Source organism: Salvelinus fontinalis, chromosome 14 (genome assembly GCF_029448725.1).
Source record: "Salvelinus fontinalis isolate EN_2023a chromosome 14, ASM2944872v1, whole genome shotgun sequence".
NCBI classification, from domain to species: domain Eukaryota; kingdom Metazoa; phylum Chordata; class Actinopteri; order Salmoniformes; family Salmonidae; genus Salvelinus; species Salvelinus fontinalis.
The window spans coordinates 31,003,823-31,022,914 of record NC_074678.1 but is presented as its reverse complement, the minus strand read 5'-3'; the positions used below and the strand labels follow the sequence as shown (position 1 = coordinate 31,022,914).

Genomic DNA, 19,092 nt, shown 5'->3' with positions numbered 1-19,092 from the left:
AGTTGTGCAGCAAAAGCTGCTTAACATGCAGGCATGCAGGGTAGCATGTGTCACAGTACAGACACTATTGTAAGATCTGAGTACAGGTGTATGGCTGAGGACTGGATAGAGTCAAATAAGTTTATTCAATGCAATGAATGCATTAGCCATTAAGAAAACAGATAATTAGTTAGGTAAATAATTAAGTAAACACAGTTCTTTCCTCAAACACAGATTCAGCTTGTCAATGCCTTATTTTTTGAATATTTATTTAACTAGGCAAGTCAGTTAAGAACAAATTATTATTATTATTTTTATTTTATTTTATTTTTTTATTTTTTATCCCATTTTCTCCCCAATTTTCGTGGTATCCAATCGCTAGTAATTACTACCTTGTCTCATCGCTACAACTCCCGTACGGGCTCGGGAGAGACGAAGGTCGAAAGCCATGCATCCTCCGAAGCACAACCCAACCAGCCGTACTGCTTCTTAACACAGCGCGCCTCCAACCCGGAAGCCAGCCGCACCAATGTGTCGGAGGAAACACCGTGTACCTGGCCCCCTTGGTTGGCGCGCACTGCGCCCGGCCCGCCACAGGAGTCGCTGGAGCGCGATGAGACAAGGAAATCCCTACCGGCCAAACCCTCCCTACCCCGGACGACGCTATGCCAATTGTGCGTCGCCCCACGGACCTCCCGGTCGCGGCCGGCTGCGACAGAGCCTGGGCGCGAACCCAGAGACTCTGGTGGCGCAGTTAGCACTGCGATGCAGTGCCATAGACCACTGCGCCACCCGGGAGGCCCCAAATTATTATTTTCAATGACGACCTAGGAACAGTGGGTTACCTGCCTTGTTCAGGGGCAGAACAACAGATTTTTACCTTGTCGGCTCGGGATTCGATCTTGCAACCTTTCGGTTACTAGCAACACATCTGGCACGCTGATCCTCAACACTGGAGCTCCCCAGGGGTGCGTGCTCAGTCCCCTCCTGTACTCCCTGTTCACCCACGACTGCATGGCCAGGCACGACTCCAACACCATCATTAAGTTTGCAGACGACACAACAGCGGTAGGCCTGATCACCGACAACGACGAGACAGCCTATAGGGAGGAGGTCAGAGACCTGGCCGGGTGGTGCCAGAATAATAACCTATCCCTCAACGTAACCAAGACTAAGGAGATGATTGTGAACTACAGGAAAAGGAGGACCAAGCACGCCCCCATTCTCATCGACGGGGCTGTAGTGGAGCAGGTTGAGAGCTTCAAGTTCCTTGGTGTCCACATCAATAACAAACTAGAATGGTCCAAACACACCAAGACAGTCGTGAAGAGGGCACAACAAAGCCTATTCCCCCTCAGGAAACTAAAAAGATTTGGCATGGGTCCTGAGATCCTCAAAATGTTCTACAGCTGCAACATCGAGAGCACCCTGACTGGTTGTATCACTGCCTGGTACGGCAATTGCTCGGCCTCTGACCGCAAGGCACTACAGAGGGTAGTGAGTACGGCCCAGTACATCACTGGGGCTAAGCTGCCTGCCATCCAGGACCTCTACACCAGGCGGTGTCAGAGGAAGGCCCTAAAAATTGTCAAAGACCCCAGCCACCCCAACCATAGACTCTTCTCTCTACTACCGCATGGCAAGCGGTACCGGAGCGCCAAGTCTAGGACAAAAAGGCTTCTCAACAGTTTTTACCCCTAAGCCACAAGACTCCTGAACAGGTAATCAAATGGCTACCCGGACTATTTGCATTGTGTGCCTCCCCAACCCCTCTTTTTAGCTGCTGCTACTCTCTGTTTATCATATATGCATAGTCACTTTAACTATACATTCATGTACATACTACCTCAATTGGGCCGACCAACCAGTGCTCCTGCACATTGGCTAACCGGGCTATCTGCATTGTGTCCCACCCACCACCCCCCCATTTACGCTACTGCTACTCTCTGTTCATCATATATGTAAAGTCACTTTAACCATATCTACATGTACAAACTACCTCAATCAGCTTGAATAACCGGTGTCTGTATGTAGCCTTGCTACCTTTATAGCCTCACTACTGTATATAGCCTGTCTTTTTACTGTTGTTTTATTTCTTTACCGACCTATTGTTCACCTAATACCTTTTTTGGCACTATTGGTTAGAGCCTGTAAGTAAGCATTTCACTGTAAGGTCTACACCTGTTGTATTCGGTGCACGTGACAAATAAACTTTGATTTTATTTAGTCCAACTCTCTAACCACTAGGCTACCTGCCGCCCCTTACAGCCTATATTAAACAATTAGTCAGGAAAATAATCCTACACTAACGTTACCTTGAATAGAACTAAACATTGTGCCAAATATAAAACAATAGCCTATGTTGCCTCAGTGTAAGCCGACTACTATCTTGGTTTTAATGTCTATGACTACTACCCACAAAATGAAACTGTAACAGAATCAAACTCGATGCATTTGTTTAAACAAACGACTTCAAGGAATTAATTCAGTGAGCAGACAGAGCCCCACACGGAATTGTGTCAGTGAGCAGACAGAGCGCCACACGGAATTGTGTCAGTGAGCAGACAGAGTGCCACACGGAATTGAGTCAGTGAGCAGACAGAGCGCCACACGGAATTGATTCAGTGAGCAGACAGAGCGCCACACGGAATTGAGTCAGTGAGCAGACAGAGCGCCACACGGAATTGTGTCAGTGAGCAGACAGAGCGCCACACGGAATTGATTCAGTGAGCAGACAGAGCGCCACACGGAATTGAGTCAGTGAGCGCGCCTGTCTGTGTGGCGGGAGCGGCACTGCAGAGGATATACACTGGCTGCGTGTTGTTTTTCCTTCAGCGCGCCAACACCCCGGGAGAAGCCCCAACAAATAGTCAAAACAAATACGTTTTAGACAGTTATTATAGTAATATAAGGGCATCGCATTTTTTTGCATACGCAAGAAAGATGAGTCACGAATGAGATCTGCAGGATGTCGTTCAAGGTAATCTCCACATTTTCCTGATGTTCTGCATAGGCTACTCTAACCAAGCTTGAAATGAAAAGAGAGTAGCATAATCTACTCACTACGAATGTTAACTTTCTTCGCGGCCATCGCTCCTAATGTGTGTTATGAATAGGTATATGATGAAGAGTATGCGCGTGTAATCTGCAGGCGGGTTGCGCGCAATAATTATGTATTAATGGAAATTAGATCTGCTGCTTGACCTTCAGTCAGAGTCCTGCCCTTTTGACCTGGCTAAGATTAGATTGTCATGTCACTAGAGTACAGTGACAGGTGTTGAGGTAGTTGATCATCATCTGGCCATGAGCAGCCTACCATTGCAGACCATGCCCCACCCACATGCAGTATTTGGAAATATCCACCAGAAATGAGTAAATCCCAATTTCTATAAACTTTGACACTTTGAACTGTTTGGCCCCATTGAATTACAGTCAAACTTACTGTCTCCATAAAGAGGCCTCATTATTGCAGTAGAGAATTCTATACTTATCTTTCAAACCATTTAATAACTGGACTTGGTCATTATTTGAATGACACATGATAAAATGTATTATTTTGTCTGGTCTGTGTTAGGTTTACCCAGATTTATTTGGACCAATGTTGGTGGGTGAGAGCTAGACTGTTAGAGACCACACAACCAGACCAGAGACCATACGACCACACCATACCCAATGCAAGAGCATAATCAATGTGTGTGCATGTGCAAAGAGCCTCTGTCCATATTGATTCATATTGATTGTCAACAGGAATTGCCTGACTGCAACTCATTTAAAATGGTTATGTCTATAACCGCCATTGTCTGATCAATACTAAACAAATTGCATGCCAAATTTGGAATTATGAGATGATACTGTAGATCTGTTACCTTTTATTATGATTATAGGTCTGTTTTCTGACACTAATGTGTTGTCAATGTTGTATCATGTGTGTTTGTCCTGCAGAAGGAGACGCCCCTTGCTAACGCCGTGTTTTGGGCAGCTCGTAAGGGGAACTTGGCCCTGCTTCAATTACTGCTCAACAGTGGTCGTGTGGATGCCGACTGCAGAGACAGTGTACGGACGCTGCATGCCCTGGTGGCTCAGCTGCACGCTTTACCCATAAACCACCTGTGGTAGGAGAGAAAGAGAGAGCTACAACCCTTCTGTTTGTCTCTGTGTGTGTGTGGATGTATACATGTCTTAATAATGTGTTGTAAGTCCACTTGAGTGCTTGCAGTTTTCATGTGTGTCACATCTAATTGTTTATTGTTGCGTGGTATCTGAAATGTAATGCTTTGTCGAGTCTCCGCTGACAAGTTCAACTACGTTTCAGCAACTTTCTCTAGAGATTATGGCATGTGAATGATTGGAAAGAGCATCAGGCAAGGAGTGTTATTTTGGAGGGGCGTGTGTGCAATTAGATTGTCTTGAGGAGAACCAAAGCACTTGCAAAACTTTAAAAAAACATGTGCACCATGTTTCTTTCCTGTACAGTTTTAATGACATGTAAACAAGGATCTGACTGGACTTAAGGACTGAGGGTGTTGATTGATTGTGATGCCTTGATCGCTTTCCAGTTTGGCACCACAGCCCTGATGGTGGCCTCCTACAGCGGCCACTATGACTGTGCCAGGGAGCTGATCATGCAGGGAACTGACATTAACCTGCAGAGAGAGGTACAGTAGATGACCACTTTAGTTCACTTTGCTGTCATTATAAGACTTACCTCGGTTTTAGTGTTGCTCGTTGATAAACTGCAAGCTTCCACTTTTCCATAGAGTACACAGTTCGGTGGTTGAAACGGTTGGTGCATTATTGATGTTGCTTTGAGACTAATGTGGTCAAAGTAGAAATCAATAAGCAGTAAAGTTGTTTTGAATCATTGAGAAAATGTGTACAGGTATGTCCGTTTAAGGTCTTTCTAACATTGAATGCATGTTTCTACCCTCAGACAGGCTCCACTGCCCTCTTCTTTGCTTCCCAGCAGGGACACAATGAAGTAGTGAAGCTCCTCTTTGAATTTGGTGGCTCAACTGAATTCCAGACAAAGGTATGCTGTGTCACCTACTTGGAGACAGAGAGGGAGAGTGAGAGAGAGAGTGAGATTACAGTGAGAGGGGCCTCCCGGGTGGCGCAATGGTCTAGGGCACTGCATCGCAGTGCTAACTGCGCCACCAGAGTCTCTGGGTTCGCGCCCAGGCTCTGTCGCAGCCGGCCGCGACCGGGAGGTCTGTGGGGCGACGCACAATTGGCATAGCGTCGTCCGGGGTAGGGAGGGTTTGGCCGGTAGGGATATCCTTGTCTCATCGCGCTCCAGCGACTCCTGTGGCGGGTCGGGCGCAGTGCGCGCCAACCAAGGGGGCCAGGTACACGGTGTTTCCTCCGACACATTGGTGCGGCTGGCTTCCGGGTTGGAGGCGCGCTGTGTTAAGAAGCAGTACGGCTGGTTGGGTTGTGCTTCGGAGGACGCATGGCTTTCGACCTTCGTCTCTCCCGAGCCCGTACGGGAGTTGTAGCGATGAGACAAGGTAGTAATTACTAGCGATTGGATACCACGAAAATTGGGGAGAAAATGGGATAAAAAAAAAGAGAAAAAAAAAAAAGAGATTACAGTGAGAGAGAGTCAGAGGACATCAGGGGGAGATGGACAGAATATACTGACAGCAGTGATCCAGAGTGTTTGATGCCTGCTGTGTTAAGTCATATTCCATGGGCCAGTCACTCCAGGATATGTGGCTAATCTGTATTCTCATGGTTTGGCAGGACGGTGGCACAGCCCTCTCTGCAGCCTGTCAGTATGGCCATTCTAAGGTGGTGGACACTCTGCTGAAGAACGGAGCCAATGTCCATGATCAGCTGCATGTGAGCATCCCTAACACCTATCTCACACACTGTCTGTTCTTTTCCACCACTCATTTTCCCTGCAGAACCCCACTGACAGTGTCCACTGCTGTAGTCCACAAAACAACAAAATCACACACACTCATGTTTCCGCTGAGTCAGACATGAGATCCATTTAGTTTTTTTCACTGTTAGGGCTGGGTGATATGGTCAAAATATCACATTACAATATTTTCAAAATGTTTGATGGTATTTGACGGTATTTGAGGTTACATTTAGCTAGCTAACAATAATACATAATAAAATATAAGAATACAAACATAAAGTAAATGGCAGTAGAATATAATAAACATTTTAGCATAAGTATAATACAGGAAGGCACAATTTATAGTCATACATTGTCATACGGGGCATTCGGAAACTATTCAGACCCCTTGACTTTTTCTGCATGTTGTTACTTTACAGCCTAATGGATTAAGTTTTCCTCATCAATCTACACACAATATCCCACAATGACAAAGTGAAAACAGGTTTTTAGAAATGTTTGTAAATGTATAAAAAATAAAACACAGAAATACCTTATTTACATAAGTATTGAGACCCTTTGCTATGAGACTACAAATTGAGCTCAGGTGCATCCTGTTTCCATTGATCATCCTTGAGATTTCTACAACTTGATTGGAGTCCACCTGTGGTAAATTCAATTGATTGGACATGATTTGGAAAGGCACACACCTGCCTATATAAGGTCCCACAGTTGACAGTGCATGTTAAAGCAAAAACCAAGCCATGAGGTCGAAGGAATTGTCTGTAGAGCTCTGAGACAGGATTGTGTCGAGGCACGGATCTGGGGAAGGGTACAAAAAAACAATATGCAGCATTGAAGGTCCCCAAGAACACAGTGGCCTCCATTATTCTTAAATGTAAGATGTGTGGAACCACCAAGACTCATACTAGAGCTGGCCGCTCGGCTACACTGAGCAATCGGGGGAGAAGGGACTTGGTCAGGGAGGTGACCAAGAACCCAATGCTTACTCTTACAGAGCTCCAGAGTTCCTCTGTGGAGATGGGAGAACCTTCCAGAAGGACAACTATGTCTGCAGCACTCCAGGCCTACAGGCCTTTATGGTAGAGTGGCCAAACATAAGCCAATCCTCAGTAAAAGGCACAGCCCGCTTGGAGTTTGCCAAAAGGCACCTAAACAAGATTCTCTGGTCTGATAAAAACAAGATTAAACTCTTTGGGCTGAATGCCAAGCATCACATCTGGAGGGAACCTGGTACCATCCCTATGGTGAAGCATGCTGGTGGCAGCATCATGCTGTGGGGATGTTTTTCAGGGCGGGGACTGGGAGACTAGTGAGGATCGAGGGAAAGATGAGCGGAGCAAAGTAGGTCCTCAGACTGGGGCGAAGGTTCCCCTTCCAACAGGACAACAACCCTAAGCACACAGCCAAGACAACTCAGGAGTGGCTTCTGGACATGTCTCTGAATGGCCCAAACAGATTCTGGACTTGAACCCGATTTAACATCTCTGGAGAGACCTGAAAATAACTGCAGTGACGCTCCCCATCCAATCTGACAGAGCTTGAGAGGATCTGCAGAGAAGAATACAGGTGTGCCAAGCTTGTAGCATTATACCCAAGAAGACTCGAGGCTTTAATTGCTGCCAAAGGTGTTTCAACAAAGTACTGAGTAAAGGGTCTGAATACTTATGTAAATGTGATATTTAAGTTTTTTTATTGATGAGGAAAAAACACAATTTAATAAATTTCAGAATAAGGCTTTAACGTAACAAAATGTGGAAAAAGTCAAGGGGTCTGAATACTTTCCGAAAGCACTGTAGGGTCTGTTACTATTCATAGGACAAGCCATACAGTGCATCGCTTTGTCATCATTTACTTTTCTGATGTGACATGTTTCTAATATCATGTTTTAGGATGGTGCCACTCCACTCTTCCTTGCTTCCCAGGAGGGTCATGTGACTGTCATACGTCAACTTCTGTCATCTGGAGCCAAAGTTAACCACCCTAGGGAAGTGAGGCCACACTCCCATACAATAATAGAGGACCTCAATAGAGGGACTGACATCTTCATCTCTCGTCTCACCCTCTTCCTCCTTATTTTATCTCCATTTAACTTTTCTCCCCTTCTTTCTCCTCACCCCACTCCCTACCGTAACCCCCTTTCCAGGATGGCACAGCCCCCCTGTGGATGGCAGCCCAGATGGGACACAGTGAAGTAGTTAAGGTTTTACTTCTGCGTGGTGCAGATCGGGATGCTGACAGAAAAGTATGTAGTCCTTTAGCAACCCAGTCGGTGCCCAGTGGGTTCACAAAGACAAGATGATATTCCTCCATGTGGTTGCTTTATCTTTCAAATAAAGTCTTTCAGGGTTTACTCGTGGAAAATACATAAAAAAATACATTCATATATTAAATCAAGTCATTTATTTAAATTACTTTCTTTGTGTAAGTTTTGAAATGTTAATGAATCATGTTTCTTTTGATCTCATTGAAGGACGGGTCAACTGCATTATTCAAGGCAGCTTTCAAAGGACACAACACTGTCATTGATGAGCTCCTCAAGTTCTCCCCTTCATTGGGCCTTCTCAAGGTAGGATAGATTTCAAGATAAAGCTTGCGCTTTGGCATCTCCTGACTTGCCATGAGTAGTTTTTATTCAAAAGTATATTGTGAAACATTGTATTGTAAAACATTTGCAGTATTTTAGTGATAAGAAACCGCTGTTAGTTACAAGTGTCTTAACTGTTTCATTTTTCCAGAATGGTTCCACAGCCCTCCACGCTGCTGTCATGGGTGGCAATCATAAAAGTGTAAACCTTCTGCTGGGGGCCAATGCAGACCCCACACTACCCAACAAGGTAAATCACTGTAGTGTGAGCTAGGGATAAGAAGGAAAGCAGAGGAGGAGGATGCATTTCAGGACGTCTTTCAGGTCGATCATTTTTTCATCTGGTTATGTTTTCTTTGCAGAACAATGAACTGCCAGCACATCTTACAAAGAGCAATCGCATCCTGAGGGCTCTGCGAACGCAAATCTTAAATGGAAGTAGTTGATGACAACCCTAGTTGTCCATGGTTAGACCATGACCGCAAACCTTAGACTATGGTTGTTTTATGGAGAGAAATGAGGGAAATGCACTGAGGGCTCTGAACAACAGAGAACAAACCAACAGGATTCAGTCACACAACAATAATATTAATATGGTGCTTGATTTCAATTGCAGCTTCAGACAATGTTATTTGGAGTAACCATAATTGGATAAAGCTAAAAGGATGGTTATATATGTAGCCTACTACAAAAATGCATCCGTTTGTGGCAATAGTTATTTTGCCATGTGTGCCCTTACCTTTGAGGTGTTGTTATAACTTTGCTGTATAGTTTCTGTTTATAAAACGTTTTATCCCTGGTGCTGTAATATTTCTAAATATTTAGCCATTTTAATAAATGTAAACTGTAAATTTGTTCAATAAACTAAGAATGTGAAATAACTGTCATATTTGGTCCTGTGAATCAGTCAATAACGTGTGATGCTTTGGGTCAACCTTTGGAATCAGTTCAATTGCCCTGGGGGGTGGAACAAAGGATCCGATTCGGGAACCTGTATTCCTGGTCGTAATGCTGGTGAGTTACTGCCGCTCTGATATCCAAAAGTTCTTCCCGGCTGTATGTAATAAACATAACATTTTCTGGCCTAATAATGTAAGAAATAACAAAACAAAAAATACTGCAGAGTTGCCTAGGGGCTAGAAGCACGGCTGCCCTCGGTGCCATTTTCTTCTGGTGACAGGAAAATAACCTCTCAACGTCAACAAAACAAAGGAGATGATCGTGGACTTCAGGAAACAGCAGAGGGAACACCCCCCTATCCACATTGACGAGATCGCAGTGGAGAAGGTGGAAAGCTTCAAGTTCCTCGGCGTACACATCACTGACAAACTGAAATGGTCCACCCATACAGACAGTGTGGTGAAGAAGGAGCAACAACGCCTCTTCAACCTCAGGAGGCTGAAGAAATTTGGCTTGGCACCTATAACCCTCAAACTTTTACAGATGCACAATTGAGAGCATCCTGTCGGGCTGTATCACGGCCTGGTACGGCAACTGTACCGCCCGCACCCGCAGAGCTCTCCAGGGGGTAGTGCGGTATGCCCTAGGCATCACCGGGGGCAAACTACCTGCCCTCCAGGACACCTACCACCCGATGTCACAGGAAAGCCAAAAAGATCAAGAACAACAACCACCCGAGCCCCTGCCTATTCACCTCGCTATCATCCAGAAGGCGAGGTCTGTACAGGTGCATCACAGCTGGGACCGAGAGACTGAAAAACAGCTTCTATCTCAAGACCATCCCTGTTAAATAGCCATCACTAGCACATTAGAGGCTGCTGCCTATATACGGACTTGAAATCACTGGCCACTTTACTAAATAGAACACTAGTCACTTTAATAATGTTTACATATTTTGCATTACCCATCTCATTTGTATATACTGTATTCTATTCTACTGTATCTTAGTCTATGCTGTTCTGACAGTGCTCTTCCATATATATATATATTCTTAATTCCTTTACTTTGATTTGTGTGTATTGTTGTGAAATGGTTAGATATTACTTGTTAGATATTACTGCACTGTTGAAGCTAGAAACACAAGAATTTCGCTACACCCGCAATGACATCTGCTAAACATGTGTATGTGACCAATAAAATGTGATTTGATTTATAACAAAAAAATCACTAGAGGTCACTGTACTCACCAAGAAACAGAATCCTTACAAATCTGTCTGATCTTGGTAACATTATTTCTAGCATATACAATGCACATACATGTTTATGGTTTGTTAATCAGAATTTCAAAGTACAGATAAAAATAGGCTGTGAAATTGACTGCACGAAATTGACAGTAAAGGGTCAGAAAAAGCTTTACTCGTCTCCTTTGTGTTGCTGTCACGTGTACATCCATAGGCGGAAGTGACACTCGACATCTTGATGCGGAAGAGATTCCGAACAATTGAAGATTTCACCAAAATGATAACAAAACACTAACCAGAGCTAATAACGTCGTGTTGTAGCTATTGCACGTTGATCTATTGAGACTAGAGTAAAGTTTTATTTTGGCAATTGTACGTATCCAGCAACCATGGCTAATAACAATTTACAGGTGAGTGAGTGTCCAGCCAGGGACAACAACAAACGAAATTAGCCAGCTAGCTAGGCTTGTTAGCTAACACTGTATTCAAGTCTATTGTTGTTTCGGATAGCGTTAATCCTTAGAATTGTCTAGTAAATATGACTCTTGACGCAGGTGCGTGCGTGCGTGTGTGTGTGAGAACTGTTTCATTATTTACTAATTACATTTTGACATACCTTTCTAAAATAAACTACACCAAATGACAATGATGATATCTGGCAGAACAAGATCAAGATGTCATGCTAATGCCCTTCCCTCTTTTGTTATGGCTCTTCTATAACATTGCCCATGCATTGTGTTACAGAAAGCCATAGATCTTGCAAGCAAGGCTGCAGAGGAGGACAAAGCTAAAAACTATGAGGAAGCTCTCCGGTTGTACCAGCATTCTATTCAGTACTTCCTTCATGTTGTGAAGTGTGAGTTGTCTTATATCTCAGTTCCACTTGCTGTTTACAAGTCTTAATTTGAGAAACACACTGCAAACACAGAACATCCACATACATTGTTATTCTATTCACTTTATTTTGGTAATATACACTCACATGCCAGTTTATTAGGTACACCCATCTAGTATTGGGTCGGACCCCCCTTTGCCTTCATAACATCCTGAATTCTACAAGGTGTTGGAAACGTTCCACAAGAATGTTGATCCATGCTGACGCGACGGCATCATGCAGTTGCTGCAGATTGGACTTGCGTCACCATGGACCAACATCCCTGTGGAACATTTCTGACACCTTGTAGAATTCCCTGAATAATTCGGGCTGTTCTGGAGGCAAAGGGGTGTGTGACTCGGTCTAGATGGGTACATTCATGCTGCGAACAGCCCATTCCATCTCATCTCAAAGATGCTCTATTGGGTTGAGGTCTGGGGACTGTGCAGGCCACTCAAGTAAACTGAACGTGATGTCATGTTCCAAGCAGTGTTTTTCCACTACTCAATTGTCGTGTTGGTGATCACGTGCCCACTGGATACGCTTCTTCTTGTTTTTAGCTGGTAGGAGTGGAACCCGCTGTGGCGGTCTGCTGCAATAGCCCATCCGTGACAAGGATTCGACGAGTTGTGCGTTCCGAGATGCCGTTCTGCACACCACTTTTGTACTGCGCTGTTATTTGTCTGTTTGTGGCCCTCCTGTTAGCTTGCACAATTCTTTCCATTCTTCTTCGACCTCTCTCATCAACAAGCTGTTTTAGCCCACAGGACTGCCACTGACTGGATGTTTTTTGTTTGTCGCACCATTCTTGGTTAACCCTAGGCACTGTCGTGCGTGAAAAGCCCAGCTGGGCGGTCATTTCTGAAATGCTGGGTCCAGCGCGCCTAACACCGATGATGATACACCGATGAGCACCACACTCAAAGTTCCTTAGATCACTAGTTTTGCCCATTCTAATGTTCAATCAAACTAACTGAATGCATCAATGCGTGTCTGCCTGCTTTATATAGGAAGCCACAGCCACTTGAATCACTGTCTGTAGGAGCAAACCATTTTTGCGAATGGGGTGGTGAACCTAATAAACTGTCCGGTGAGTGTGTGTGTTCACCCTTTGACCTTAAAGGTTGGAAGGAACTTGGAATGACCACAGGAGGACCTCTGGATAAACATAAATCATTTCTTAAAGAAACTATTTAAAATGTTTTTTCACTTTCACATTGAATGCCTGAAGATTGAGGTGACTTAGGGCATAATGTGATGTGACAGCCTGTGGTCCATTTCCTTTTCCTATAGATGAGGCCCAGGGAGACAAGGCCAAGCAAAGCATCAGGGGAAAGTGTGCAGAGTACCTGGACCGAGCAGAGAAGCTGAAGGAATACCTTAAGAAGAAGGAGAAGGCTCCTCCAGCCAAGCCTGTCAAAGAGTCTGGGTCTGATGACAAAGGGTGAATAGGGCTGTGGTGGTCATGACATTATGTCAGCCGGTTATTGTCATGCAAAAGTATGCCGGTCTCACGGTAATTGGCCGTTAATTAACATAGGATTAGCATTTCCAAGCCTCCATGCATACAAGACGCAGATGCGTGCTTTTGTAACATCTACTTTAAAAAAAAGTCTAAATCAACTTAAATCCATTATTTATTTTAGTCAGGTTTAAAGAAACAATATGATATGAAGTAAATGTATTTCAGAAGAACAGAATATGAGTTGGTCTACTGGCCTAAAATGTAATCTTGTCTTTTTGATTTAGAATGGCACATTTTCAAATGGGCAGAAAAAGGGGAAAAAGACATGGCGAACATAGGCCGCGCGCTTTCGCAACGGTTCGTTTTGTAGGCTACTTTGGTTTTATAGTGGAGCATGTGCTTGATATGAGCAGCTGGGAAATAAGAGAACACTTATTTCACTCCACGCATCAACCCCTGTTTGAAGTATGTGGACACCTTGTCGAACATCTCATTCCAAAATCATGGGCATTCATTTGCTGCTATAACAGCCTCTACTCTTCTGGGAAGCCTTTCTACTAGATGTTGGAAAATTGCTGCGGGGACTTGCTTCCATTCCAGCCTTGAGCATTCGTGAGATCGGGCACTGATGTTGGGTGATTAGGCCTGGCGCGCAGTCGGCGTACCAATTCATCCCGAAGGTGTTCGATGGGGTTGAGGTCAGGGCTCTGTTCAGTCAAGTTCTTCCACACTGATTTCGACAAACCATTTCTGTATGGACCTCGCTTTGTGCACGGGGGCATTGTCATGCTGAAACAGGAAAGGACCTTCCCCAAACTGTTGCCACAAAGTTGGAAGCACAGAATCGTCTAGAATGTCATTGTATACTGTAGCATTAAGATTTCCCTCAACTGGAACTAAGGGAGCTAGCCCGAACCATGAAAAACAACCCCAGACCATTATTCCTCCTACACCAAACTTTAAAGTTGGCACTAAGTATTGGGGCAGGTAGTGTTCTCCTGGCGTCCGCCAAACCCAGATTAATCTGTCGGACTGCCAGATGGTGAAGCATGATTCATCACTCCAGAGAATGCGTTTCCACTGCTCCAGGGTCCAATGGCGGCGAGCTTTACACCACTCCAGCCGACGCTTGGCGTTGTGTATGGTGGTCATAGGCTTGTGTGTGGCCATGGAAGCCCATTTCATGAAGCTCCTAACGAACAGTTATTGTGCTGACGTTTTATTTCCAGAGGCAGTTTGAATCTCGGTAGTGAGTGTTGCAACCGAGGACAGGCGATTTTTACGCGTTACGCCCTTCCTCACTCGGCGTTCCCATTGTATGAGCTTGTGTGGCCTACCACTTCGCGGCTGAGGCGTTGTTGCTCCTAGACGTTTCCACTTCACAATAACAGCACTTACAGTTGAGCGGGGCAGCTCTAGCAGGGCAGAAATGGACAAACTAGCTTGTTGGAAAGGTGGCATTCAATGACGGTGCCACGTTGAAAGTCACTGAGCTCTTCAGTAAGGCCATTCTACTGCCAATGTTTGTCTATGGAGATCGCATGGCTGTGTGCTTGATTTTATACACCTGTCAGCAACGGGTGTGGTCCAAATAGCCAAATACACTCATGTTGTATATACGGTGTAGTTAGCAAGTTGAGTACTACCAAAGCATGTCCAGAGTCATAAAAGGAGATTTACTGCCGTCATGACTCATGATTGCCAATGTGGCGGTAATATGGTCATCACAACAGCCCTAAGTGAGCATAATGAATCCTGAGATGTGTTATAATCCTCACCAATACTTCATTTGGTTCTGATTCTTTAGTCTTTTGGACTGTTTATATCATTTTTGTGTGGCCTCCTTATCAGTACAGTGAGGTCAAAACGACTTTGCTTTTTCTTTTGCAGGAATGAGAGTGATGAAGGTGAAGGTGACCCAGAGAAAAAGAAGTTCCAAAATCAGCTCTCGGGTGAGTTATAGCGTCAGCTACTTCCCTTTTCAGCATTTTTTGTGGGGCTCATACAAAGCTTTGATGTAGCCTTTTGACAATGAATCTGCATTTGATTTGTATGAAAAAAAAGTTTATACGGCGTACTACATTTCACCCACTTCTATCTATCTACTATATGTCTTACAGGTGCCATCGTCATGGAAAAGCCAAACATCAAGTGGAGTGACGTAGCTGGGCTTGAGGGTGCAAAAGAGGCCCTTAAAGAAGCTGTCATCTTGCCCATCAAATTTCCTCACCTCTTCACAGGTATGGATTATGGAATTCAAGCAACACATAACATTCTAGATAATAACGCATGTATTGTGACTTGAAGCAATGCATCTGAAGAGTAAATCGTTTTAGTCTTGGATAGTATTAACTATATAAGTCACAGGATAAGCCATGTAATTAAAGAATACATGAGTATGTTTGTCTTTGGTGTCCAGGAAAGCGGACTCCATGGAGAGGGATCTTGCTCTTTGGCCCTCCTGGTACAGGAAAGTCTTACCTGGCCAAGGCTGTGGCCACAGAAGCCAACAACTCCACCTTCTTCTCTATCTCCTCATCTGACCTGGTGTCAAAGTGGCTGGGGGAAAGTGAAAAGTGAGTGATGGGGCAAAGAGGATGGGCTATGCAATCAAATCAAAATAATATTTGAAGGATATTGCTCATACATACCCATCTTTATCCTCCTCTTCATTCTTCTCCCACACCATCCATTGGTCTCCTATTCACTTGCCGCCACTCTTTCTGTCATCAGGTTGGTGAAGAATCTGTTTTGCCTGGCCAGGGAGAACAAGCCCTCCATAATCTTCATCGATGAGATAGACTCTCTGTGTGGCTCCAGAAGTGAGAACGAGAGTGAAGCAGCCCGCCGCATCAAGACTGAGTTCCTGGTCCAGATGCAGGGTGAGAGTTTACGCAAAGCTTGGCCTCAGATCCTGTTTACCTCGTACCTTGAGTATTGACACAACTGCTTCGTCCACTGTCGTTTAGCACTGAACCTTTTTGTTTGTAAGGTATCACCAAAACAACTAAACTACACATTTTTTGGCTTTCCATTTGACTGGACCAGCTGTCTATTTTAAAGCGTTTTCTCTCTCTTCTCCCAGGTGTTGGAAATGACAATGAGGGAGTCCTGGTTCTAGGAGCCACAAACATCCCCTGGACATTGGACTCCGCTATTAGGAGAAGGTCTGTGTATATTTATCTTTTGATGATCGCAAGTCCTTTATCTTATTGTAAAGATGTATTATTCCTTGGCTTTTTTCCCATTGACTCTTATTAGACAGATTGTTAAAGATTAGTAATAAAGAATGAGATTCCCTCCTGTCCCTTGCTGCATCACCATATGTCATTCCCATATCAGATATCACAGCTGTCGTGTTTCTGTGCCTCAGGTTTGAGAAGCGGATCTACATCCCTCTGCCTGAGGAGCACGCCCGCTCCTTCATGTTCAAGCTACATCTAGGCTCCACCCCCAGTGAGCTCATTGAATCAGACTATGTGACCCTTGGTAAGAAGACAGAAGGCTACTCTGGAGCTGACATCAGCGTCATCGTGAGGGACGCCCTCATGCAGCCAGTCAGGAAAGTGCAGTCGGCCACTCACTTCAAACGGGTAAGTGACATTCAACAGAGGCGGGGCTCACCTAGGTGCAGCAAATCTTAATTGATTTCATTTTCATCATCTAATAGTTTTGAAGGAAGCATTGAGTCCTCTGAATGCTCTGTCAATGAAACGTCAGTAATCACAAATCCAGTTCCGTCCATGTCTTCTCCTGCATACACCCAGGTCCAAGGATCGTCATGGAACCATCCCAACCTCGTGGTAGACGACCTCCTGACCCCATGCTCACCAGGAGATCCAGACGCCATAGAGATGACCTGGATGGATGTTAATGGGGAGAAACTCATGGAGCCTGTTGTTTGCATGGTGAGAAGAACCCCAAAAACATATATTTTTTGAATATGAGGGAACAAGTATGTAATGCTAACTGATTGGACTGGGATGATACCTGTATCGAGATTCTCGTTAGTATCGTGGCAAGGAAACAAAACATGAAGCGGATGTAACTTTTTGGGGGGAAAACAGCCCTAATGTTGGGAACAAACATCATTATGTTGTCATCCAGAGTCACATTTTAGTTATTTTCCAAGCTATATCACACAACATTTTCCATACAGCAGGTTTTTAAAATCCAAACAAAGATTGTTTGATCTGCTTCGCGTTTTCATTTTTGCAGAGTAAAAAATATTGAGATACTGGTATTGTCTCAGCCCTACTAATTGACCTTTGTGATGTGCTGTTTACAGGCTGATATGCTGAGGTCACTGCACAACACCAAGCCAACCGTGAACGAGCAGGACTTGGACAAACTCAAGAAGTTCACAGAGGACTTTGGTCAGGAAGGCTAACACTCAACCAGATAATGCAAACGCAACTTTCCTTTCTCTTGTCGTTTTCCTCCACTGGTTCTCAGGCCTGTTTTTACTACTCTACTTTCTCTCCAAGTTACAAAGGGGTTTCATGTATGTTGATTTGTTTGCTTATTCTGCTAATACATACCCATAGTACATTACTTTTTCTTACGAAGCCAGATAAAGTTGACTAATGTGTAAAATGTTGATGGTCACAAAGAATATGGATTCAAGCAATGTATTTATAATTTATGCTTCAAAACACTAAAGTGTCTGTTTTGGCCTTGATGGCATCAAACTAACAATGCATGTCATGGTGCATTACATACAGCAACTCCTCCAAAAGGCCTCTACTCCTTGAAGTACATCTATGACTTGACAAGATAGATGAGGATTGCAGGTTTTGTTGTACTGTATGGTGTTAGGACCTAGTTAGTTTACTTAACTAGGACCTTAACTAGGACTAGAACCTAGTTAAACTTTAACTTTAACTAGGATCTAGTTAAGTTTTATTTATTTATTCATGTTGTATCCAAGAAGGGCTAAGTCTGTAACGTTCACTCTGTGTTGGTGGAGTAGCACTCATTGAAGCGGACCATATCATGATTAACTATCAGCAACTTTAATTTGATTTCAACTACCTTTCATTGTCTTTTTTTGTACAATATTCATATTCTTTTGCTGTAGGCTGTTTTTGAAAGAAGGCATTAGTCTGAGTTCCTTGCTGTTCAACAGCAAGTAAAAGTACTTTGGGATGGGTGGGTGGGGCTATGTTATGAAATAAAACCCAATGATTGATCTGGAAGATTAATCAGTAATTGAGTGTGCAATAATGTTTGGTCATTTTTTTACCTGTACCCCTTCAATTGTACAAGTTGTGCCTTGAAAGAGAATCAATGTATATCCCCTCTCACCTACTACTAAAGCCAATGAAACTTCAGACACCCTATGAAAGAGACACATATTCAGACCGTTACTTACTTGGTTATGATTGTATACAGCTCTTTCTATAACCTCTGACTTAAAAACACAAAAAAATGCTATAAATCTCAATGTACAGTAGTCATTCATTCTCATTTGAGCTGTTCACAAATATTGTCTTGTCACTGGGATGAGATTAGTGTAGAGTTGAACTATGCTGAGAAGGGAGGGGTGTCTTCATAAAAGAAGAATGGTCATTATGTTTTCTTTTGAAAATACATCTATGGTTGTGGGGTTTCCTAGAAATATGTATTCAGGTTTTTTTTCTGGGATGTTCCAGAGGTATCCAGTTGTGTTCTAATCTTGGCGTATGTAAATAAAAATATTACTTATTGAAATGACTGGTTTGGTTTTACTTTACACATCTTTGGATGGATGTATATTTCAATATATACATACACTACCGTTCAAAAGTTTAGGGTTACTTTTAAATGTTCTTGTTTTTGAAAGAAAAGCAAAAAAAATTGTCCATTAAAATAACATCAAATTGATCAGAAATACAGTGTAGTCCATGGGGTGACACACAATTGGCCTAGCGTCGTCCGGGTTAGGGGGGTTCGGCCAGTAGGGATATCCTTGTCTCACCCCGCACTAGCAACTCCTGTGGCAGGCCGGGCGCAGTGCGCGCTGACTAGGTCGCTAGGTGTACGGTGTTTCCTCCGACTCATTGGTGGGGCTGGCTTCCGGATTGGATGCGCGCTGTGTTAAGAAGCAGTGCGGCTTGGTTGGGTTGTTTCGGAGGACGCATGGCTCTCGACTTTGTCTCTCCCCAGCCCGTACGGGGGTTGTAGTGACAAGACAGTAAC

General features: G+C 44.0%; 2 protein-coding genes across 3 annotated transcripts; both read left to right on the top strand.

Moving 5' to 3' along the window:
- The first annotated feature begins 2,483 nt into the window (after positions 1-2,483).
- On the top strand, positions 2,484-9,319 carry LOC129810616 (ankyrin repeat domain-containing protein 29). 2 transcript variants are annotated; one of them, XM_055861304.1, is made up of 10 exons: positions 2,484-2,959; positions 3,922-4,032; positions 4,536-4,634; positions 4,910-5,008; positions 5,722-5,820; positions 7,738-7,836; positions 7,992-8,090; positions 8,319-8,414; positions 8,584-8,682; positions 8,795-9,319. In XM_055861304.1, exons 1-10 carry the CDS (start codon positions 2,948-2,950, stop codon positions 8,876-8,878), a joined length of 897 nt encoding a protein of 298 aa, XP_055717279.1. In that variant the 5' UTR covers positions 2,484-2,947; the 3' UTR covers positions 8,879-9,319. The 2 variants fall into 2 exon arrangements, with proteins under 2 accessions (XP_055717279.1, XP_055717281.1); XM_055861306.1 differs by lacking the exon at positions 2,484-2,959 and having other exon boundaries at positions 3,940-4,091.
- A 1,444-nt stretch (positions 9,320-10,763) lies between these two features.
- Positions 10,764-18,624, top strand: LOC129810615 (vacuolar protein sorting-associated protein 4B-like). Its single transcript, XM_055861303.1, has 11 exons — positions 10,764-10,983; positions 11,318-11,429; positions 12,741-12,891; positions 14,803-14,864; positions 15,033-15,152; positions 15,332-15,488; positions 15,646-15,794; positions 15,998-16,079; positions 16,286-16,505; positions 16,680-16,820; positions 17,201-18,624. The coding sequence occupies exons 1-11, from the start codon at positions 10,963-10,965 to the stop codon at positions 17,300-17,302; spliced, it is 1,317 nt and encodes a 438-aa protein (XP_055717278.1). The 5' UTR covers positions 10,764-10,962; the 3' UTR covers positions 17,303-18,624.
- The last annotated feature ends 468 nt before the right edge of the window (positions 18,625-19,092 follow it).

Bases quoted from the DNA above. Each gene is read 5' to 3' on its own strand.
- LOC129810616 (XM_055861304.1), top strand. The intron at 8,091-8,318 runs GTATGTAGTCCT...ATCTCATTGAAG, and splicing joins ATCGGGATGCTGACAGAAAA to GACGGGTCAACTGCATTATT. The intron at 8,415-8,583 runs GTAGGATAGATT...TCATTTTTCCAG, and splicing joins CTTCATTGGGCCTTCTCAAG to AATGGTTCCACAGCCCTCCA.
- LOC129810615 (XM_055861303.1), top strand. From the start codon at position 10,963: ATGGCTAATAACAATTTACAG. The intron at 15,489-15,645 runs GTGAGTGATGGG...TTCTGTCATCAG, and splicing joins TGGCTGGGGGAAAGTGAAAA to GTTGGTGAAGAATCTGTTTT. The intron at 16,080-16,285 runs GTCTGTGTATAT...TCTGTGCCTCAG, and splicing joins GACTCCGCTATTAGGAGAAG to GTTTGAGAAGCGGATCTACA.